Below are 25,272 nucleotides of genomic sequence, written 5' to 3' on the forward strand. Positions count from 1 at the left end.
ATTTTATTTCCTTCTTTCTCCTGCCCCAACTCCTAGCTCATCACACCCCACATCCCTGTGGTATTGAGAGGAGACATTAATGCAGAGAATGTCTGTTCTCCTGGCCCTGACTTTCCTCCCATTGCCCCACTGACTCTCTCGCATCTGTGGAATAGTTTCTGCAAGGTTTAAAGTAAGGGAGAAATCTGTGGTGCCAGAACTCCCCATTTCCATGCACCCCACCTTCTTTTGCACCTTCTTTGCTCTTGGAAGTAGAAGATAGCATACAGGCCATAACGATTATTGTTTCTTCTTGCCTCAGTCTGCAGCCCAGGCTGAAAGGCTTGAAAGTTCTCTGGCCCTGACCCATGCAAGAACACTCCCTGTGAAGGGAACCTTTTTACCCCCTCTGTCACATTGTCACAACTCCTCCCTTCACCCTCTACACACCAAACTATTCTGAGCGGGGAACTTTTTTTGGTATGGTAACATTTTACATTCAACTTCTTGCGTCCATAAATGACAACACAGAATGCAAGACAACAGAGTATCAGACCCCATCATTTGTAATGGGTGACTTGTGTTTCTTAATTTAACTTTTATGTTTTATATTTCAGGTCAGGATTCACAGTAGCTGAAATTGAGCCAATGGGTGTCTTCCAATTTTCTCCTAACTCAAGACATGTTTCAGTTGAAGAAGATGTGCAGATGATCAGATTGCATGTCCAAAGATTGTTTGGGTTCCAAAGCAACCTCACTAAATTGACCTATCAGACTATTGCAGGAAGTGCCAAACCTTTAAAAGACTTTGAACCTGTTCAAAATGGAGAGCTTGTGTTTGGACATTTTCAGGCAGAGGCTGTAGTTGAAATATCAATCGTCGATGACACAATTTCTGAGATGGATGAAATATTTTTTGTAAAGTTAACTTCAGTTGAAGTTTTGGCCATTGAAAAATTTAATCCTAATAGGAATCCACGTTTGAATCCAGATCTTAGTGTTGCAGCAGTTACGGTATTAGCCAATGATATTGTTCACGGAATCATCAGTCTTGGGCCAGGATTTATTTATACTGAGGAAGACACAAACAACAGTACACCCAACACAGTGATACTTAATATCAGAAGAACCCAGGGCTTTGCTGGTGATGTCAAAGTAACTGTTAAAACCTTTGGTGGAGTGAGTGCACAGAGTGGGATCAATGAATTTCCTTTTGAGAATGTGTATGGAAATTCTAACCTGACATGGGCAACTGAAGGGATGGACTTTGAGGAACAGATTATATCTGTGACATTGCTGGATAGAGAGAAAGAAAGCAAAGTGTCTATCAGAATTCTTGATGATGATGAGCCCGAAGGGCAAGAATTCTTCTATGTTTTCCTCTCAGACCCTCAAGGTGGAGCTCAGATTGTGGAGGGAAAGGATGAATATGGGTTTGCAGCTTTTGCAACAATAATTATCACAGGTAATGTTATTGTTTTCAGAGATTCAGTGCATAAATGCAATATAATTTAACATATAAAGCTGTGTAACCCTGAGTTCCTCTGGCAAATTCCATTAAGACTGGCATTTCTTTCCATGGGATATGCAGGGTATTTTGCTCCTAAACCTCTAGAGTTTGCAGATGTGTGGAGGCTTTATGTCTCTGTACTGCCTGTCAAATCCCACCTTCCTTCCTTTGGCAATGTGCATTTTTCATGACGCAAACTCTCATTGGCTCACCTACTGGATGCTGCCTAACCCCCATTCATGGGGCATTTTACTTGGCACACTCTGTGTCCCCTTTGAGAGGAAGCATTAGTGCAGACAGTGTCTGTTCCTCTGACCTTGATTTTCATCCCATTGACCCGTTGCCTCCCTAATCTCTGAAGTAGTTTCTGCAAGATTTAAACAAAGGAGGAATCTGTGGTGCTGGAAATCTACGCCTTCTTTAGCTCCTTCTCTGCTTCTGGAAGCGTAGGGTACCATATGGGCCATAATGATTATTGTAGATTAAATCTGATAATTAGCTAAGAGCTTTTCTCTCTCAGTGACTGCATCCCAATGCCAGAGGTTACTACCAGAACTCTGGTTTACTTTAATTTGTAAATAGCTACCATAACATTTTCCCATATAGTTTGCACAGAGATCTTTTGAAATATGAATCTTAAGGAATTGTTCACTGAGTTGAAAGCACTCTGATTCCAAGTCGTTTTTATAGAGCATATAATGTAAGTGGTGTGACTGGATAACAGCAGTGATAACAAGTCCTTTAGAAATTCAAATCAAGCAAAATACTTTTAATATTACAAAATGGCTCTTAGGGACTAAGGACCAAATTGTGTCCTTGGAAGAATGTACACAGCTACCAGAATAATGTTTCGAGGAACAGAATGTCAAATGTTTGTGCAATTACATGCTTCTTTTACATCCATAGTTCCTACAGTTGTACAGGTAAATAGCAATTTGCATGCACGTGCAAGTTAGTCACATAATTGCATGCATGTAGATTATTTTTAAGAAATTAATTATATCGTGCCATAGATATGTGTGATGTGCTAAGCTTATGGTCTAAATTAAATGAGCACAGGTAATAAGGTCAAGAAACAATGCTGAGGGGAAGAAAGGTGACACACATGCTGTGTCTGAACAAGATTGGAAGTCTCTTACCAGCTGACTTTATTAAAAGAACAAGCTCTTTCTTCCCCAGTGTAGAGTAATGCTATCATGGGAGGATCCTTTAGAGCTAATGCATTTTTAAATGAATATGATGGACAGCAGTTATTCTGAATGGGCCTATTCTGTAAGACATTTATGGGTGAGATTTTCAAGAGTAATTAATGTTGGCCTGGCACTGGACCCACTGAAGTCAGTGGGAGCAGAGTTAGAAAAACCCAAGTGCTTCTGAAGATTTCTGTTTACCTGCACAGAAGAGGCTAGGCATCTGACCAGAAATTGCCTTTCAAAATGAGCTATTTTCACAGTTAAAAGACAATCTGCAAAATTAAAATGTAAAGATTTCACTTGGGTTACTAGATAAATGTAGGAACATATGAGATTTTTTTATGTTTGAAGGAGACTTTTGTGGTTACATCCTTTGTTCCCTTTGAGAATTTGGCTCTTTGTGTACTTTATATCATGCCTTGTGCACGTTTTTCATTTTAAGCAATTCTTTCTGCATTAAATATGTACAACTTATTCTCAAATTTATTTGCTTCCTAATCAGTTTGATGTACTGTTTCTCATACAGGGAATGATCTTCAAAATGGCATTTTGGGATTCAGTGCAGAGGTACAAAGTGGCCTTGTGCTTGATGAAGATTCTGAAAGCAGGGAGGTGCAGCTGATAGTCACAAGGCAACCAAACAGGTGCAGGCAACGGCTGATAAAAGTGCTGTCCCCACATGCTGTAATGTGCTGTATTGAAATCAAGGATGCTGCTGTTAGCAGAAGAGGTTATCATGGAATTTTATAATAAATCTTTGACTTTCAGCTGCTCTAATCGTTTATTGTCATTTGGCAAACTTGCTTCATAAATTTAAAATGTGATTGTTAGTCAGTGTACTGGTATTAAACAGAAATAAGAATTAAATATCTACCTAACTAATACACATCATAACTGAGATGAGAAATTAATTTCCTTGCTATGTACTCACGCTTAAGATTAATTGCGTAGTTGGCTAAAAATGTCTCCGAAACTTATGATCTTCTTGGCTATTGTACAGTAGGTCTGAGTAGTAATATGTGTATTTAATAAGATACATGTGTGCCAATATATATTTATGTATTGCCACACACAGTATGTATACTCTTTACATATTACACACGCTATCAAATATGTTAGTGATTTTCAAACACATAGGAAAGTCAGTCCCTGTTTCAAAATGCTTACAATCTAGGATTCCTGTTCAGCAGAGTACTTAAACATGTGCTTAACTTGAACCACATGGGTAGTCCCATGACCTCAGTTAAGCACATACATAAGTAACTTGCTGACTTAAGTGACTTGCTGAGACCTAGATCTAGCTTGCTTCCCAATAACTGGATGACATTGCTCTTGTGACTTTTATTAATATAGCTAGTTTCAGAGGAAATAACATACAACAAAAAGAAAAATATTTTTTTCTTCTGAAAGCATTTTGTTTTCCAGTGGTAAATTTTTATTATTAATAAAAAATGAATGTGTCTATGTGGTTTAGCTTCCCTGAAGCAATAGCTGCCATCTTCAATGCATTTAAACTGCTTTGGTTTGCTTTGCTCATAGGGCTTTTGAAGATGTGAAGATCTTTTGGCGGGTGACCTTTAATAAAACATCTGTTGTCCTTCAGAAGGATGGAGTAAACCTGGCAAATGAGCTGTTGGCTGTGTTAGGGGTTACCACCTGCATGGCAGGTCAAACAATATGCAACATCTCCGTTGGAATAAAACCTGATAATGTGAGTAGTTTATTAATATTTATACAGCATCATGACTTACTTACAAATATAAAAAAAACAATGGGCCCTGATTGAGAGAACTTAAAATCCAGGGGCCATGTCTGCAGGTCGTTACTCAGTTTCTTCTCAGTCCTCACACAAATTCCCATTTTCTTTAATTGCTGCTTTGCCTCCAGAATGGCTAATTAAAAACTGAGGAAGGGGCTGAGGGTTTGGCCCTAGAGAATGCTGCAGTTATTGAATCCATACAGGAATTATAAGGTAAAGTAGGTTGCAGTCACTTCAGTGAAATAAGTATTCAGTACAAATGGGCTCTTTACACATTAAATATTTGTTTCACCAAAGCGCTTAATATGTGATTCACTTTAACCATGTGACCTGAGTAATCCCATCTAATTCGGCAGAACATGTAAGCACATTCTTAACTATAAGCAAATGTATGTCTTATTGAAGCCAATGAGACTGAAACATGTTCTTTAATGAACATTATAGGACCAGTCGAGTGCTTAAAGTAAAGTGTGTTGCTGAATTAGGACCTAATACATTGCATGACTGTGGTAACTAAGGCAGTATGTCAATAAATTGGAATCTTAAACCTGCCTGGTCTCAAAGATTGATCTGATTGGTTAATGAGAGCAATAAGTCCTATATAGCAATAACAAGATCATGTAGTTTAGAGAACCATCACCTGCCCCGATTACAATACCCCGATTATATGCCCTGTCCTTTAATATGGAAAAAAATTCTAAAGGATTTTTTCCATACTGTTTCTGCATATTTGTTACATTATAAATTAACACAAACATGATACAGGTACACTGTCACTTTCAAGATCTTCTGGGAATTTTGAAGGCTGCAACACCTGGCAGCTACTTTGTCTAGTTCAACCTCAACTGTATTGGCTCCACCGGCTAACAATTGGATATGTGCTTGTTTTGTCTGAGAAATAAGCTAGTATTTACAAAAATGCCAGAATTTAAAAATAAGGCCAGATTTACAGAGAGAAGATAAGTTATAGTGTTTTTGGTGCTCACCATACATTAAAAAACTAAACAAGAAAACAGCTTCTTTTCCAATTAATAAGCTGCTTTGTTTTTGCTTGTCCAGGGCTACATTTTCAAAAATAGCCTCTATCTTTATGTCTGCAGCTTCATGCCTGCCTAAAATAGCAGATGCAAATGATATTTAGATATCAACAAACTGATTTGTGGATGCAAAATCAGGAAGTTAGACGTCTTCGTTACATCATTTGTACTCACATTTGATTTTGGGTAAAAATCAGAGACCAGGTGGAGGCCCTATTGAAAATTTAGCCTAACCTATATCTTACTTTGTTTAGAAAATCAATTACTTGCTATACTGTATTCAGTAAAATGTTGAAAAATAACATTTGGGAATTGCATGATCAAATTATCTGGTGTATGACCATTGAAATACATCAGACTATATTTCCAGACTGACTAGAACTGGGAAGTACTAAAAGTCTCATGAAAGAGCCTGTCTCATGATATTTTCAGCCTAGTTTTGCGGACTTAAGAATTGTGAAAATGCTTAGCCAAACTTGTGAACTTTTTGAGGTTCATTCACAGTAATACAAACACTACAGACACATGTTGATTTTTTTCAACACTTGAGACCTGAGTTCCACCTTCAAAAGATAGTCACAATTAATTGCAGGGGCAAAAACCTGTACTTACACAGGCATGCAAATTTTCTACTTGGAATTCATTGTACGCATGTTTGTGCACATTTTTTGCAGGTGCAAAAGGGAATTAAAGAGACAAATTCTGCACAAATCTACACCTTGTGTCATTCCATAAATTTGAAAGTTTGACTTATGTCTCACAGCATCCTAGAGGCACATCATATGTATACTTTATGTTGTTAGGCTATTGTGTGAGATTATATGTGAAAGACCATAAGACTCTTCTACTACTTGTTCCACATTGGTGTTTGCTGAAACGTTATCCCTTTTGGGATAGTACTGTATCCGCCTTATAATATCTTTGAAACCAATGAGTAATTCAGCAGGGAGACAGTATAATAACAGGAGAACTTTTTCAAAAAGGATGGAATGCATTCTTTACTGCATACTCCTGTTGGAATCAGTGGACATTATAATGATCTGCAATTCTCGCTTGTTTACAGGTACCTGAATTTGAAACTTATTTTTTGGTTGAGTTGTATGAAGTAAGCTCAGGAGCAGCATTAAACAGCAGTGCCAGATTTGCCTACATAACTGTTCCAGAAAATGATTCTCCTCGTGGCCTGCTATATTTTGCTGTGGGATCTCGTCTGGCTGTGGCTAATAAAAAGACCACTTTAATCAGTTTGCAGGTGGTTAGAGACTCCAGTACAGCGTTAACCACCTCAGTTAGTTATAATATGCAGGTAAGACTGTGTATAATATCCTCATTTATTCTCTAAAGCATAAGCAAGTAAGGTTAGCCCTGGTTTACTTTATCTAGGAAATGCTCAAGTTACACATGTTTACAGCAGCGGTCATTACTTACATAAGTCTAGCATATATTGTTTCCCATTACTAAAATCATCTCACTTTGATCAGTTTACCAAAAGTAATTTTGTGCAGGGTACTTTCAATAACCTCAAGAACTGTGGTCATCCTGAAGTATTAAATCAGTCATCACCACTTCCACTCCCTGTTAAAGCTTTTCCTAGGCTTTAGCCTCCTCCCTTTAAAATGTGGATTCTGCCGCAGCAGGTATAATCATTTGTATCCTACCAAACTTGTGATTTCCTCAATTATGTCCATAGAAAACTTCGATGAAAATGCCCTTTCTTTTCTTTTAAGTCTAATCCATATCTCAGTTGCTTACAGTTACTGAAGTCCAGGCAATATTCTTGAGACATTGACCTTAGAAAGTATCTTTTTTTAAAAAAATTGGGGCAGCAATTCTTTTATGAACTGAAAAAACATAATGCTCGTCTATTTCTCCAATAGATGATATCAGTCCTGTTCATTTGTTGGTGTGTTGATCATATGGCCTTATACTAATTGCTGGACTGTTGTCTCAAAAATAATAAGAACCCTTTTACTGCTGACAGCTAATGGAGAGTCTCCTTTAGCTCAAGTGACAGGTGCTATGCACAGCATTGTACCGTTATCTAGGCACAGTTCCTGCTCCTCTGTCAACAGCTGTGGCTCCACAGCCGGACCCTGGGCTGGGGGGAGGATTTCCCCTAGTTTTTTCCTGTTGCATCTGCTTAGCACTTGGCCTGACTTCTTGGGCCGAGTGTTGGGCCTAAAGGCATTATTATGAAGAAGTGTTCTCATACTGAAGTATTATTATGCATTGGCTGGTGAACTTTCCTTTCATTTAATAAACGGCTTTAAGTTTTATTTCATGCAGCATGTGTGTCAGGTTTAACTATAGCTATTGTGTATCCCTGTGTTGCCATGGATTTGTTGTACAGTAGCTGCTCAGTGTACTTTAGTTAAAGTGTATGTAGCAGGTTTTCGGATTCTTGCTAGGAAAAAGAACATGGATCCTCTATCATGAAGCTGGTAAATGGAGAAGGAATGGCAGCATGACTTCTCACCACATACAGTATGCTTAGGCTAATACATGTAGCTTGCCTTTTTTGGCATGTATGGTAACACCACTGCTGTACAGTCTGGGGTATTGAGCATTCATGACAGAGTACCAAAGTGTGAGGAAAAAACTTTGAGAGAGGAAGTCTAGGGGGAGGCAGGGAGGAGGAGGAGTTCACTGGAAATAGGTGTTTGTCTCATTCCCACAATTTCTTTACATTTCTTTTGCTTGACACAATTAATTTTTATCACCACTTATTTCCCTGTTTCCTGCTGATTCTGGGAACCCAGTTGGAAGGGGCAAATAAACAGTCACTTCTCTCAGTAATTGGCAAAGATGATGTCTTGATTCCAGAGGAAGTCTACGCACATAAGCAACCACATTGATTTACAATAAGTTGTTTAGTGAAATGAAAATGTTCTAGTTACCCAGTAAAAGTATTTAATTAGTCAGCACTAGCAGAACTCAGAAGGGATCTAATAGTTGACATTAAAAATCCTTTCTTTTGCATAGGAGGAGCCATTTTGAGGTTGCCTGAGGGAATCTTTTGTGTGATGATCAATAGATAATCCCAAAGCTGTATTGTGTTATGAATTTGAATAGTAGCCCAGAAAGCTAGTTTCCACTTAAGCAAGGCTTATTATGTATCGGATCTAGAAATGAAGGGTCTGGTATGTGGCAAAAAAGCAAATTGAAAAATAATAAAAATTCTGTATATCCTATGATAGGTAAAACTGTAATATTTCAAGAGGAAATGAGTCCATGTATAGATCTCCTAAACCTGGACATGTATCTGAATTGCATTTGTATTCTGTAATATTTCCCTGATAAAAGTCAAAGAAGAATGGTCTTGCAGGTAAACCATTGGGCTGGGACTCAGGTGATTCTGGTTCTGACACAGCTTCCTGTTGTCTGTGCATCAGTTTCCCCTCTGTAAAATGTGGATAATTCTTCCCTCCTTTCTGGGATATTGTGAAGATAAATACCTTGTTGATGAGGGGCTCACATACTGCAGGGATAAACACCATAGAGAATTGTTATTTTTATTATAGGAACTCTCAGAGGCTCCAGTCAGGACCAGGGCCGCCTCATGCTAGGCATTGTTGAGATACTTGCAAAAATAAATTAAAATTAAAAAAAATCCTACTCCCTTCATCGTGGCCAGAGAGTATGCTATGATCCTAGTGGAAATAGTGCATTTCTATTGTACAATGTGAGCACCATAGAGTTCTGTTTCCTGCGCGGCAGTGTACACTGGGTATGGAGGGTTGGGGGAGCGAGTGGAGGAGCCCTGGACAAGAACGGTAGATCTGAGGAATGGGAAGTGCATAGATCTAAAAGCTGCACTAGTGCCCTGGTGTATGATACACAAGCTAGTCCAGGATTTGCCTAACATTTATTGAATACGTTAATGTGTCTGTTTCTGCTTGAGAAAAATCTATTTGACACCATAATTACCTTCTTCAAAATGTCTCCTAGATTCCCTTTGTGACTAGCCCACAACTTAAGTTTGTGCCCTTTTGGATTGGAGTCTGATATCCGCTCTGGCCGTTGTCTAGAATCATCCTTCTTTAGTATGCTCTCAGAATTTCATTTACCTTAATTGTACCTCAAGCTTTTTGGTGTGTACCTATTTACAATACCAACCTCTCCCCTTAATAGAGTGGCCTCATTCTGCAGCCACTGACTGTGGTTAGCACCTGTCAAAGTCACCAGGAACTGTTGGTGAGCAGAAGCTGTAGAATTAATCCTGCTCTTCTCATTGACCATAAATGTTACATTACTTAGTCTTTCCTAATAGCTATAACTCCTGAAGCCCTTTGTCCCAGGTCACTGATGTATTCAACAGCATTCAAGTTTTCACTTGCTTGATTAATAAAAAGGTCTGTGAGAACTGAGAGACTGTTTTTCTTATTTTTCCCTCCTCCCAATTTATCACAGACCCCATCACAAAGTCTCTTACCTTACACCATTTTGGTTCAATACAGAATGTATGGGGGGAGGATATTCCAGATTATCACCAAATATGAATTTAATTTTAACGGGTTATATTTACATTTTAAAGAAAAATGGATTTTACCTATTTAAGTGCACCTAGTTTTAAACACACTGCATTATGATGATGTTGCCTAGAATTCTCTTGTTTGGTTTCCAGGAGCTGAAAAGATCTGAACCTGTTGGTCGCACCTTCATATCACCAGCTATTTCAGGACAGGATTTTGCCAGATCTGAGGGCATACTGACTTTTGAACCTGGACAGAGAAATGCTATAGTGGATGTAACACTGACTCCAGAGATAGGATCCTTACATCCATTTCCTAAGCGTTTCCAGGTTGTGCTTTCTAACCCCACAGGGGGTGCCAGAGTAGATGATGCATATGGTATTGCCAACATCACAATTGTCTCAGATTCAGATGCCCAATCAGTCTGGGGGCTGGCTGACCAACTGTACCAGCCACTTGATGATATCATTTTGAACAGGGTCCTCCAGAGCTTAAATGTCAAAATTTCCACAGAAACAACGGAAGAACAGCTCACTGCTGTGATTCACATAATAGATAAGGTAAATATTCATGTGCCCCTTCCAAAATGACTAACGACTTCCATGAGGATGTAATAACTCTTATGGGTTGTGAACATCTCAAAATGATAATCAGCAGTAGCGATCCTTTGAGACACACAGTGCTGCAGTTCTAAAAACAGAACGAGTGGAATCCTTGGTAAAGGATTCTAGGGGTCAAGAAAGAGTCTGCCTGTCTGCAATTAGACTAATAATGATGGCTACCAAGAATTAAAAACCAAGCACAAAGGCTAAAATGCAGCCTAAGAATTAAATTACATATAAACGCTCAGGTTTCAGAGGAGCAGCCGTGTTAGTCTGTATCCGCAAAAAGAAAAGGAGTAGTTGTGGCACCTTAGAGACTAACAAATTTATTTGAGGATAAGCTTTCGTGAGCTACAGCTCACTTCATTGGATGTTCTCCCTTGGTGCAGTGGCATCACAGAGCTTATTATGGCTTCTTGATTCTCAGGATAGATCTGTGCTGGCCTCTGAGCTACTCTAACCACCACTGTGGTTCCCCAGGGACAGAACACCAGCTGGGGACTGCCAGAGAACACCATGCCTCTGTCATCCCCTCTGCATTCCCCTCTACTTTACACTAGGTCTTGGAGTTGTAGGTTGACATAGGAGCTGAATATTTTGGCACTAAACTAAGTGTTTCCCTCAAAAGGTGAATTTTCTTAGCTGGCCTGGTTCGGCTGCTTTCTGGCCCCTCTGTACCTCCAGAGTAGTGCATAGGGGCCAGAATGTACCAGAGAATCTAGCTCCAAGACTCAAAATAGTGTGATAATACTGACTAAAGACAACACTCAATTGCATATAATGGTGGCATTAGAGCTATTGAAATGAGGTTTTGCTTAGTTCAGAATTTTTGAAGGAACTGTAAATTCCACACAATTCCTTACTAATCTAACTCCTCTTACTGAGCATGTTTTTATTATATACATTTGACAATAGACTATGTCCTATATCTTGGTGGCAAAAAATGGGAAAAATGAAAACTTCAGAACTAAAATGAGAGAAAATTGAAAATTGTACTGAAAGTGGGCTCACAGTGAGAGAACCTAATTAGCAGCATTTGCTTTTTAATTCATACTGGCAAGTAGAAAATCTGCCTTTATTAATTAAATTACATGGAAAACTGAGTAGATCAAAGCAATAAAATGCTGTACTGCAAAAACAAATGAAAGTTACTGAAAACAAAACAATACACGAAACACAATTGTATAATTTGTTAAAAACCAATTAATTTCTATTTCAAGTGTGTTTCTAAGGTGATCCTTCTGTATCTAAATTTCGGTAATGCTGGGCTTGAGAAATAATTCTCAGACAATCTACAGCTCCAGTCTTCTAATGAGCTCCATACAGTCTGATCCCTAAGAGTTTATCAGGACTGGGGCCCAAGATTTGATCAATTAACTTTCCCTTTTGATGACATTTCTCAGTATATAAATGTAGTTAAGTAATTTAAATATTTAATTTAATTTATCTTCCTGACATAGTTTTTGTATTGTCGTAAATACTAGTTCTTGAAAATCAAGGAATGATTGTTTTTATACTCCTGTAAGTGATACCATTTTCTTTCTTTCCCCTGCGTTAGGTAATGGTTGAAGGTGAAAAACAGGTGCTCACTGATAAAAGCCGAAATCTTTTCTATGAGATACTCTGTGCTCTTGCTAGCCCAAAGCGCAAGGATACACAGGGCTACAGTCTGCTTGCTGAAGTTACTGAGAAATTTGCCTTTTCCCTCATGACTGGAGTAAAATGTGGATCACCTGGTGAAAAGTAAATACTTTTTAATCTACAGAATGTGGTAGAAATATCTGACAATAGACTGCCATAGTCCTAGCAGGCCTTAATTACATATATTAGACAGGAGTGCACATTCAGAGTAAATCAGATGAGGACTAGCCTTGATGTATTACCCATATACAAAGATGTACACCATTCTACAGTATTCCCACAAAGCACTGCAGTGGCACCATAGTAGGATGTGGTATTTTGGACTATTACTGCAGAATAGAATATATTGTACAGGGCACTGTTATATATGGAAGGCATGAGACTAGGAGTCAGGAGACTTGGGGCCTAATTTTACAAGATACCGTGCCCCCTCAGCTCCAGTACCTTGTAGGACCAGGCTCATCCATGCTGTGCACTGAAAAAGGGACAGTCCTGTGGAAAAAATAGTATGTTACCATATACAGATCAATTTTGCCATCTGTAAAATGGGACTAGTGATACTGACCTCCCTTGTAAAGCGCTTTGAGACCTGTTGATGAAAGGGTTGTGAAGGGCACAGACTTATTAATACTAGTTAGTAGAATAAGTAAGTTTAGAGCTCGTGGGCTTCTTGTTCCCAGCCCAGTGAACCATGTTCTAGGCTAAAGGGTGAAAGCAGGAGCATCGATTTTGTCTGTGACCCGTCCGTAGGTTCAGCTGAATGTGGAATACAAGTGGAATGTGGACGGGTTTCAACAGCAAGCTGCACTGCACAAAATACAGAAGGGAAATGATGACTTCCAACAATTTATAATCCATTCCTTTCTGAATTTGATTTTCCTGAGGACATCAAAAAGCACCTCACTGGCCCCATGGCTTCCCTTCTGTCAAACATCGAAGTCCTGCTACAAATCACAGAGGCAATAGAGCTTTTATTTAAAAAGAATAAAATTTTTAAACTTTCATTGTAAAGTATATCCTAACTACAGGAGTCACTGCACTCCCTGCAATGAAAGGGTAAATGACTGTTCCACTTATCAGATCTTTTTTTTTTTTTTTTCAAACAGAGGCAAAACCATCCTTGACAGCTGCCCGTACATTGCAATAATGGCCCACCACTGGTATCCTCAGCAAATCAATGGACACAAATTTGATGGAAAAGATGGGGATTCAATCAGATTTCCTGAGCGCTTGTTAGAGGTCTCCATTGCCTCCTCCCCTCCTAGAGATGAGAACTGTAAATTTGTACAGTTTACAGAATACAGCAGCCAACAATGGTTTATAACTGGTGATAAAAGAACTGCTCTAAAAAACAAGGTATGAAAATGAAGCAGCTTCTTTTTATGGGATTTGAATGTAAGTTTCAGTTATTAATCTTTGATCAAACGATGTTCAATGTTTATAGTGTATCATAGTTTGTGTCTGTGCATGTACATGTGGTGTAATTTTATTTATGCACTGACCACTGACTTTTAATTTTGAATACATATTTACCTTGCTTATGTTGTCTTAGATTTTTTCAATGAGTTTGAAGGGTCAGAGTTCATATCCACTGAAAGACAACAATGAAGTTATCTACCGGATTTATTCTGCAGACAGTCGGATTGTTCCACATAAATCTCTGTGCCTCCTTTGGAATCAGGCTGCAGAAAGGTAGATTTTATAAATCACAATTTAGCTTTTCACTTTCCATAATAGATCTGTGTGTGGTATGCATGGGGTAACTATGCTCAGGTTGCCTTATACTTTCCATTACAAAATAATTTTCATTTTCTTAAGAGTTCTAGCTACTCTATGGTTTGCTGCAGGATCTTAAAACTTGACAAGGGGACAGTTGTATGGAATATCCATGGGGACCCTGCTACATGGGGACATGATTTTAGTGCAAGTTAATGGAAATCACATCACAACAGAAAATTATTTTACTGAAAGTCTGTGAAGACCATGTTACAATGGTCAAACAATCTCTTTCCAAGTCCACTGAGACCACATTCATACAGCCCAGTATTGTGACAATTATTTAGTGAAAAATGCATTCTCCAAATAATGTGTATACTTTTTTTTTCAATTAGAGAAGGGTAAAAGGAAGTTGGAAACAGTATTTAAATTTCATTCCAAATAGACAATGCATTTTGATGATTGCATCTGGAAGACACGGAAGATTAAAAAAAAATCTTGAAGTAGCCTTGGTATTTTTGGTTGTTACGGGAATGTTACAGTAACACTTGTGCTGTCTCTTTGAAGTCTGATTAGTATGAGAAATATACAAGCTCAGTTTCTTCAATACTTGCATAATGTACAGTGATGCATAGGTAGCTGGTTTTCTCGTGTCTTGGATAAATGCCTTTCAGTGGTAAGAAGTAAAACTAGACAGTTACCAGTTTATTCCAGGATTAGGAAAGACACTTTAGCTTCAGCCTCTGATTAGTTTAAGAAATCAGTCTCAACATGAACACTCATGAATGAGGACTTTGTGAATCTTTTGTTTTTGCTGTAGCTGGTTGTCTGATAGTCAGTTCTGCAAAGTGGTTGATGACACTTCAGACTACGTACAATGCTCCTGTTCTCACATGTCCATTTACGCTGTGTATGCCCAGACAGACAACTTGTCCTCATACAATGAAGCTTTTTTCTCTTCTGGATTCATCTGTATTTCAGGTCAGTTGATACAGCCTTATTTTTGTTTATGACTGGTGTGATCTTGTTAAAGAAGAAAATATTATAGTGAACCATCTTTACTGTAAAGGAGTGAAAATGGTTGCTTAGTCTCCACTGAAGTTGAGCAGCCAAGTACTGGGCATGCACTAGCACTGCATCTGTCTCAGAATGACTGTCTAAGATCTTCTTTCTCCAATGCCTGCACAGTAATTCCAGTCCACTGCTGGACTTGGATTCAAGAGGCAGAGCTTCTTATTGTGCCACTATTAGGACTGCCATACTTCTTTGTCTTCAAATGTTGTTCATCAGTTCAGTGTGTTACCACAAGTAATCCATATGAGAGAATAAGTCTTGTAGCTGTATTCTGTGAATTCTGATGTTGATAGAGTGAAACTCCATTTCCATACATGTAACTTTTATAAGCCTTTAACAGCACTTTGCTGAAAATGTTGTACCTTCTCACTGCTTAAGTGAGAACAGGAAAGCTTCATTGCACAAAAATATTTTGGTGTAATTACAGCCTGATGCTTCAAGAACTCTCAATTACTATTGACATCAGTGGAAGTTGAATATAATAAATACATCGAAAGAATCTAATATTCTGTGAAAAATATCGAATGCAGTGATCTGGTAAAAGGAGGTTTGTGTGGGCTTGAAGGATGCCCCTTGTTTGAAATTTCAGAACCAAATTTACAGGAGGTCTGAGGCAGTCCTCTTGTTCTGATGAAGTCACCCCCTCTTTGGATACTTTAAGTCATCCCTTATAGAGATGGGGTTTTAAGATATAATTTACCTCAGGAAATTTTTTTGCACTCGACCAATTAAAAATATGAAAAATAAACTCCCTTCTCCTCATCCCTCAAAAAAGCATATGCTGAATTCTTAAAGGTATGTTGTATGCTCCTCTTCTCCCATTCTGAATGTAAGGACAGACAAAACTATACATTTTATTTCTCTACCTGCCTGGAAATGAAGAGGCAAGTCACCCGGCAATTAAACATTTAAACAAATATTGTCACACACAATTAATTTAGTTCAAATCTTGCATTCTGATAAAAGAATATTCTCAGAATCACTTGAAATGTTATCATTGCCTCCCTTACTCTATGAAGTTGCTCTTGTTGAATGGACTTCAGTTGGATAATTTAGGTGAAACTCAGACTTACGTCTGGTAAACAGACCATCAACCAGCAGTCCTAGATTTAGGAATTGTAAGGAACTTTCACGGCAAATCTTTTCTTCCTACTTAAGAATGAAGTAACAGATATTTAAAAAAGATGAATATTGAAGGAATACCCTGTTTGACTCCAAGTTTGGCTCTCAGGCCTGTAATGTTTTCTTTTGAGCTCATCATTACTATTGTAGATATCACTAGCTAGTGACGCAGTAATTCACAGCTGAGTATTTGTGCCACAGTCCACCACTTCCTGCTTTCAGAATGTATAGCTGTGAGTGAACTGTGTCCCTACCATGTCTTCAACAGAGCACACACATCCTGGGTTAACATACGAACTTGCCCTCTTCCTGGGGAGTGGGTTTACTGGGAACATAGTTACAATAATACAATGTGAGCTTCAGCCTAAGGTTCCTCCCTGAGCTTGGTTATTCCTAGAATAGATCATGGAGGAAAGCCCTACGTTTGTTCCCTCTGTCCTCTGAAAACCACCTCCATCGGCTTCATATCCAAGGTGGAGTTAACAGGCCACACCAGCTGCAGTATGTCAGCAGACGCTAGCACCAACTAACAGTGGGTCAAGAGAAGAGTTCTGTCACCCTATTCCAGTACTGATGTCCAAAAGGTCCATACACAATACAGATGGAACATGGGATTCAGAATTAGGGCTAGTACAGCTGTTTGTCATAAAGCAATGCTGCACTGTATAAAGCACTGTGCGTTCATTTCAACACTGAAAATTCCCCTTTGCTGCATCTGTGGCTATTGGTTAGTTCTAACATTCCAGTTACTAAAGAAATGAAATACAAATAAAGTGAAAATGGTGCAAGCACAGAAATGCCCTACATTGTGCATTAGGCCTGTAACTTGTGAAAACTTAAGCACATGCTTAATTATAAGTGCAATTGAGTATTCTGATTGGGAACTAAAAGTTAAGCACATTTGTAAGGTCTTTACAGGATTAGGGCCTTATTATGTAATAGTTCCAAAACTACTTTGCCATCTGACATAATGTTTGCCCGTGATTCTTAGAATGATCCTGTTTTTTCTGTTCCCACAGGTTTCACTTTGGCAATTCTTTCACATCTTTTCTGTGCCAGGTGTTCCATGTTTGCAGCTAAACTTCTTACTCATATGATGGTTGCCTGTTTGGGTTCTCAGGTAGGGGGAAAAAAAACCTTTGAAGTCTCTGAATTTTGATCAAGTACAGACATTCTTTCTTCTCCCATCTCCCCGTAGTTGCTCCTGAGCAGAGCAGGAGAGTTTTTTTTTTTTTTTAAAGCGAGAATATGAGAGAGACAGAGTAGCACAAGATATCGCGCGCGTGTGTGTGTGAAGTCAGAAATTGTGATATATGACATAAATAAAATGTACTGATAATTAAGTGAAAAATTAGGGGTGATGGAACCAAAATGTCAATGGGGGCTAACACCCCCACGCTGGAAAATACTGTGAGGGCTCCGCCTCTTCTTAAAGTCACACACACCCAGGGTGGCAGCAGAGGCAAGCGCAGGATTCTGAGGGGGACCCCCACCTTCCCAGCCTGGAGCTGGTGCCCTCCAAGTCTCAGTAGCTCCCCTCGCTCCTCCTCCTAACCCTCCACCCCCCCATTCACAGTGAGCTTCTGCACCCCATCTTCAGTCAAAATTATACACTTCCAAGCAATGTTAAGCAATACAACTAATAGATGGTTGGAGTATCTATCCTACAGCTGGTAAAGTCGAGTTTTTGGTGGGAGAGTGGGAACATAAAATACTAGCTGAGATGAAACAGTATCTGTGCTAATAACATGGTTTGTTGAAATAAATTAGTAGAGTGGAGACAGGAAAAGCACAAATGTTTTAGCGTGTGTATTGTGTATATGTATATATAAAAATGCATATTCCTCTCACACTAACTTGTAGGAAGCTGTAATTATGCAAGGATAAGAATGCAGAATATTGAGAATATGGGATCTTATTTATTATCAACATTATTACATATCTCTTGGTATGATTTCAAATCAGTACACAGGAACAGCTGTCCTAATTGAATAACCTTAGCTCTTATGCAAAACAGATAGTCACTTTGATATTTCCTAGAGACAAATTCCTGAAGATTGATTAAAGTATCTAAGGGACAGGGCCCTGGTGACACGAATTTAGAAAATTTGTCCAAAGTTGCTAAGGTGGTCTGGATGAATGGGGATGTTTTATTTTTGGTGGCCTAAATTTCTTTTTAATCCAACAATTGCTATTGAATAGCTATATTTGGTCTTTAGTCTTGTTTGAGTTTTACTCAGTCTTTGGATGGTCTATTGTTAACCCAATTGATTGCAAAAATGCCAGCTTCCTACAGAACCCCTGATCTGCTTATTTAATGCCCCAGTAAAGGATATACATTTTAAACAGAATGATGAATTAATTTCTTTATTGTTAGCAACTAGACTGTGTATTGCACAAAATTATTGAACAAATGTGATCCCTCCTCCTCCTGTGGAATTGTGGTATAGTAAAATATGGACTGTCTTTGTAATGGAAAAGGTTTCCTACCAAGTATGTACACAAGAAAAGCATCAAAAAGATAATAAGTATTTAGAAATATTTCTAGTGTACTCAGAGGAGGCAGGCTCCCCAGCCAGCAAACCAGAATCTTTAGCCAGGTTCTTTAAATATTAACATGATCCTGAATAAGTTACATATGATGTAATACATTAATATTTTATTGTAACTTTGCCTTAATAAAAGGTTTAAAACTTTCATTGGACCAACTTCTATCAATAGTTATTTTCTCTTAACAGAATTTGGTCCAATGAAGGATATTCCTTGCCCACCTTGTCTCTCTACTTTTTGGTGGGTTTTTCCAAAGAGCGCTTTCACATATACCTCTTTAGCTGCCTGTTGGCAGGCTTTTGCCCTTAAGAGTGCCTGGTTCAGCAGCTCCATGTTCCTGCGTGTTGAACAGAAGAAAGGACAATTTAAAAAAAAACAAAAAACAGGTGCTTCAGCTGGGCAATAAATACTTTAACAGTTTGGCCTAACAAAGAGAGTACTTCTTAAGGAAATTAGTACAACTTTTGTAATTATGTTCCATAGCTGAAGAGTTAAGGGCTAGATTTGATATTGAGTTTCCCAGAAAACAAATCAGAAGCACTTGTGAAAGAAGACATGTCACCTGAAACCCTAAATAGGATTGCGTTGAGCCTGATAATGCTGTTTGTATTATGTCTGTGACCTGTCTTGGCTCTCTGATTTGGCTTAGCTATTTTCATACAAAATCTTTAGCAACCCATCTTCCATAATTAGAGTTTACTTGGCTATGTTCACCAACCACTCTGACTTTGGCAGCAGTATTTGCACAGGACATAATTTTAGCAACTTTAGATTGAAGACAATATTCAGATGCCTTAAGCAGACAAATTGGGGTTTCTTGTGTCAAAAAAAATATAGCAGAAATAGTCAAGCATGGTTATATCCAGTACTTAAAAACAGATGTTTGGTATTCTGACCCACTCATTGCCTCCAAAACTTCTGTTGGAAAATCCTTGGCAAACAGATTTCTTTCTTTCTTGTTTTAAAGATAGAATTATTTCAGTTTAAAAAGTTGCTGCATTCTTTTTTCTTTTTCTCTGTCCTTTTTAGAGTTTTGGGAAAGTACTATCTTAAGTTGTTTCTTTTTATCTTGCTGTGACATCATATTGACATACCACACTTATGTGATGTGTGTAGTCTAGTACTGTATGTCAGATGATAATTGCTGATGTTTTGTCACAACATCTCCACTTGTCTGTCATTGATGGGGAGAGCTGGATGGGAAACGGCTTTCCCATCCCATGAAATTTCCAACCCCTGCCCCTCCCCCCCCCGAAAAAATCTGTCCTAAATCAAAAAACAGTGTCACATTTTTACAGAATGATAATCCAAAAATGTTTTTGGATCAAGTCAACTGGAACATTTTATTTTCAAAATTTTGAAAGATTTTGTTTGTTTTGGCCTGTTATGGATTAGTAACTGATGAATGACAGGAAACAAAGGGTAGAAATAAATGGTCAATTTTCACAGTGAAGAGAGGTAAATAGTGAGGTCCCCCAAGAATTAGTATTGGGACCAGTGCCGTTCAACATATTCATAAATGATATGGAAAAAGGATATGGAAAAACAGTGAGGTGGCAAAGCTTGCAGATGATACAAAATTATTCAAGATAGTTAAGTCCAAAGCTGACTGTGAAGAGTTATAAGGGGATCTACAAAACTGGATGTTTGGGCAAGATGAAATTCAATATTGATAAATGGAAAGTAATGCACATTGTAAAACATAATCTCAACTATACATACAAAATGATGGGGGTATAAATTAGCTATTGCCACTCAAGAAAGATCTTGGAGTCATTGTGGCTAGTTCTCTGCTTAGTGTGCAGCAGCAGTCAAAAACATTTGGAAAGGGATAGATAGTAAGAAAGAAAACATCATCATACCACTATATAAATGTGTGGTACACCCATACCTTGAATACTATCTGCAGTTGTGGTTGCCCCATCACAAAAAAGATATATTAGAATTGGCAAAAGTACAGAGAAGAACAATAAAACTGAGTAGGGGTATGGAACAGCTTACATATGGGGAGAGATTAAAAATACTGATACTGTTCAGTTTAGAAAAGAGATGACTAAGGGAGGATATAACAGAGGTCTATAAAATCATGAATGGTGTGGAGAAAGTGAATAAGGAAGTGTTTATTTACCCCTTCCCATAACATAAGAACCAGGGGTCAGCCAATGAAAGTAATGTTTCAAGCAAACATTAGGAAGTATTACTTCACACAACACACAGTCAACCTATGGAACTCATTGCCAGAGGATGTTGTGAAGGCCAAAAATATAACTGGTTTCAAAAAAGCATTAGATAATTTCATGGAGGATAGGTCCATCAATGACTATTAGCCAAATGGTCAGGAATGCAGCCCCATGCTCTGGGTGTTCCTAAACCTCTGACTGCTGGAACTGGATGATGGGATAGCGCACTCGATACGTTGCCCTCTTTTCTTCACTCTCTCTGAAGCATCTGTCACCAGCCACTGTCAGAAGAGAGGATATTGGGCTACATGGACCACTGATCTGACCCAGTATGGCCATTCTTGTATTCTTGTATAATTGTTTTAAATATAAATTAACTAAAATTTTGAAACATAGTCATTTTGATCCAAAAAATGCAACTTTGGTTGGAAAGTGTCAAAATGGGATGTTTCCACAATTTTGAAATTTGTTGAAACTGTTCCTTTTCTGCAGATTGTTTCGGTTTATAGAAATCTGCATTTTTCTATTGAAAAATGTTTCAGAAAATTCCTGACCAGCTCTACTTTTGAGCTTTTCCTCTGGATAAAGATCAGAGGCAGTTCTTATGCTAACAAAGATCTCAGAAGTTAAGACCCATATATTCCTCTTCCGAGCAGAAGGTCAGCAGCCAATAGATGGTACCTGTGATGTTAGTTCAACTTCTCTCACATCTTTGTTGTCTTCTAATGTATTTAAGCATTTTGGGGAGGAAGATGAGGTTGTGAACTGCATTTGTTTTCTTTCTTCATTTTTTTGGTCTTTTCCCGTAATCAGCCTCAGAACATGCAAGTTAATACATGTATGGAAAACTAATATGAAACACATATACCCAGTGGAAGGGTGAAAGGCAGGAAGCAATAATGGGGAAAGACTTACAGAAAATAGTGGATGGCAAATTAGAAGGTTTGCAAGACCATATGGCAGTGTAAGAAGTCCGTGCTGTCAATGTAAAGGCATAACTTTGTGGAGTAGGGAGGTAATAGTCTATGTTCAAATGTTTGTGGTGCCTGGAATATTGTATTCAGTTTTTGGCACCACTTCAGAAGAACTTTGAAGTTGAGGGAATACAAAGAAGAGCCAGAAAAATGATGGGACAGCCGAAGGCATTTTGTTGCTTGATACGAACTTCTATATGTGGTGGTTTCCTCCCCTGAACACATGCTACCATTCTGTTAACCTCGCTATCTAATTTGAGTCATTTTCAAAATGTGAAAATCCAGGAATGTTCTAAAATGTATTTAGCAGGTATCGAGCTTCTTTTCCTATTCACCCTCTCAATCCATAATGGGGTCTCCAGCTGCCCCTTCCACTGTGTTGGGGGCTCTGTGGACCAGCTGTAAAGCTGCCAGTAAGGGTGGGGTGTAAGCATTAGAAGAAAGGCCTGTTCTGCAGGGGCAGCTGCTTAAGCATTTAGCTACTGCTTAGGCAGGAAGGAGGAGCCAGCTGGAGAGCAGCCATTCAGAAGGAGAAAGTGTTTCCGGAGCACTGGGAAAGAGGGAGGGAGCTGATCAGTAGGAGCCAGCTGAATTTTTCAGCTGTTGAGCAGCTGAAAGGATATTGACACCCACTCAGTTGTGCTGCCATAAGCAGACAGATGGTCTGCCTGTCGGGTAGGACTGGCCCTGGTTGTGGGGGAATAGAGTTATGATGACAGATTTTTAAAAACTATATGTGTATACCTTAGCTAGGTGAGAACTAATGAGGGATGTAACATAAGCTACAAATATTTAAACGGTATACCTTTCATTGGAAGTTTATTAGGTAGCCTAGACCTTTGATTTTTGCTGACTAATGAACCTGTATGATGGGAGCTCATTTTAAGAAACAAATGAATGTTTGAACAGTTATTGTGTAAAAAGTCAATGCTAAAATGTTCCTTGTATTTATATTGAACATTTATCAGAGCATTGGTATTTTCTATCCTTTTAACCTTGAAACAGTAACCAATAGAGGCATTTGGGAGAACAGCTAGTAAAGCTTGCATCGTGCCAACTGGATAGAAAAAAGCTGTAAGTGGCTAGCTTATCTCAGACTATGTATCTGAGTGCAAGCTTTGAGAGACAAGCGTGAAGTATCTTTATCTTGGACTGAGGTTGCTTGTGTTGTGGTCGCATGTGTTTAGGAGAGGTTTAGATTAATGGTAAAAGGACTTTACATTTTTACATAATGGTATCCTCTATAATCCAGTTTCAGCTGTAACTCTCTAAAATGAAATTGGCACTAATTGTTTAGGTATATGCATTCATATTTTGAGTATCTTGCATTCATACCCAGATATAGTATTCTAGTCATTGTGGAACAAAACTGATGATTCAGGAAAGAATATATTTTGGGACTTTGCAGGATTGTGGCAATACATCACCCCGGATGTTAAAATTAGGATTCCAGTGATCTTTGTTTGTATATATTTCAATTGAGATGCATTAACTATGGCAAACTGTAGGTGGCAGTCAAATCTTTTCGCCAAAATTGCTGATTAAACTTTCACTGCCAACACTGTACCAGTTCATGGTTGAAAATAATAATTCATTGTCTTGAACAGTGGCTCTCAAACTATGTTCAACAGAATTCTTCCAGGGTGACCTCCTTCTAGCGTAATAATGAAGCCTTTGCAAGTCTTTGAGCAGTGATGTTTCTGCATGTAGCAGATGAAGTTTATGGGAGTTAGTCCATCTCAGTTGAAAGATATATAAACCAAGATCTTTCTAATACTAGTTTTTTTGCATCCAGGCTGACGTATAATAGCACGATTTCAGTTTCTGAAACACATTATTTCTTGAATCCTTAGTTTGTACTAATGAGTTTATTTTCATTTGTTTCCTTAATATTGTCCTAATATTATTATTTCATGTAACAAATCTATATATGTATAGGATGTAAAGATTCGGGATTTATATTTGGGGGGGCTGGGAGTGGAGCTAGTTCAGGAGAAGATGTACGTATTTTGATAAGTGGTTCCAAATATGAATAAGATTGGGGACCCCTGTTCTATCAGTCCATTGCTCCTAATCAATAAAATACCTCTTTGAAAAGGTAAAGGAAAAACTTTTGGAAAAGAGACACTCATAACGCAGCAGCATCGTTCACTTAGTGTTACCAATAATTGTAATTATAATCACTTAAACCACTGGGCTAAATTCACCCTGGTATAACTCCATTGACTTCAGTAGAGGCTCACCAGGAAGAGAGAGGCCCACTGTGTTAAACCCTTAAGTTATTAAATCTCAGAGGAAATAAATTTTTTCTTTGATTGTCATTTATTTGTGATTTTTCTTCTTAAATTGCTTTTCTAAAATAACCCGAGTTAGAGATGGAATTTTTCAACATTTTAGTTTAAGATAAGACTAAAATTTCTTACAATTCACGATTTGTATGCCTTGTTGTTGTAGTTGTGTTGGTCCCAGGATATTAGAGAGGCAAGGTTGGTGAGGTAATATCTTTTATTGGACCAACTTCTGTTGGCGAGACAAGCTTTTGAGCTCACACAGAGCTCTTCTTCACGTCTGTGTAAGCTTAAAAACTTGTCTCTCTCTCCAGCAGAAGTTGGTCCAATAAAAGGTACTACCTCATGCTCCTTGTTGCTAATCCATGATTTGGTAGAATTGTTTGTTTATTCTTGGGGTTTGACTAGTTTTGGAGGGTGCTAGAGGAATTACCTCCCTTAGATCTAACAGAATTCTTAATGCTGCACTGTGAATTTTAAGAAGCATACAGGAGCCTAATGTGGATGACCATGGTGGCAGGGAGTCACATGGAAGCAGGGGAAGTTGTCTGAGATTCCTGAGGGGGAAAGAGGCGCATTGGACAGTCTGGGAGTGAGCAGGAGGGAGAGAGCCAAAAGAGGAAATGAGGGAATATGGACTGGGGCGTGGAAGGGAAGAAGTCACATAATGAGGCTGGGGTTTAATCCTGCAGAGCTGGAAAGCTTTACCATTGTCCTTTTGTGACCCTGAAGTTCTACAGGGAATCCTGCCACTAAACAATCTTTGATCTTGAAAAATAAACACATCATAACCTAAGGAAATTCTCCATTTCCCTTCATCCTGCTGCATCCCCCAACCCAAAACAAATTAATCTGGAGTTATGGTTGTAAATATCTACCAGTTATTTGCAGGGTGGGTAGGAGGGAGATGTATAAAAAAATATTGAAGATTTCTGAACACACACGTTTAGCTTGGAAACTGAAAGTTAATACTGCACTTTAAAAAAATGTTATGCAACCCCAGTTATGCAACCCCAGCACTGCTGCTATTTTACCAGTTAAATGGAAGTGCACCTATTTTTCCATTGTTCCATTATTTAAGGCCATAGTGTTTTCATTTCTGTTGGGGTTAATTCCAAAATGTAACCTTTCTGCCAGATGGTTAACAGTAGCAAAAAGAGCTGGATTCAGTATGT

General features: G+C 38.4%; 1 protein-coding gene across 1 annotated transcript in view; it reads left to right on the forward strand.

Annotated features, from left to right (window-relative positions):
- Positions 1 to 25,272, forward strand: part of ADGRV1 (adhesion G protein-coupled receptor V1) — a 421,530-nt gene that overhangs the window by 182,597 nt on the left and 213,661 nt on the right. Inside the window, exons 74-83 of the mRNA XM_074952844.1 lie at positions 597 to 1,444; positions 3,209 to 3,326; positions 4,222 to 4,393; positions 6,542 to 6,784; positions 10,103 to 10,510; positions 12,111 to 12,295; positions 13,300 to 13,549; positions 13,746 to 13,885; positions 14,730 to 14,890; positions 17,125 to 17,225. Coding sequence (XP_074808945.1) covers positions 597 to 1,444; positions 3,209 to 3,326; positions 4,222 to 4,393; positions 6,542 to 6,784; positions 10,103 to 10,510; positions 12,111 to 12,295; positions 13,300 to 13,549; positions 13,746 to 13,885; positions 14,730 to 14,890; positions 17,125 to 17,225 — 2,626 coding nt within the window. The remainder of the gene's footprint in view (positions 1 to 596; positions 1,445 to 3,208; positions 3,327 to 4,221; positions 4,394 to 6,541; positions 6,785 to 10,102; positions 10,511 to 12,110; positions 12,296 to 13,299; positions 13,550 to 13,745; positions 13,886 to 14,729; positions 14,891 to 17,124; positions 17,226 to 25,272) is intronic.

This window comes from Natator depressus, chromosome 5 (assembly GCF_965152275.1).
Source record: "Natator depressus isolate rNatDep1 chromosome 5, rNatDep2.hap1, whole genome shotgun sequence".
Lineage (NCBI taxonomy): Eukaryota > Metazoa > Chordata > Testudines > Cheloniidae > Natator > Natator depressus.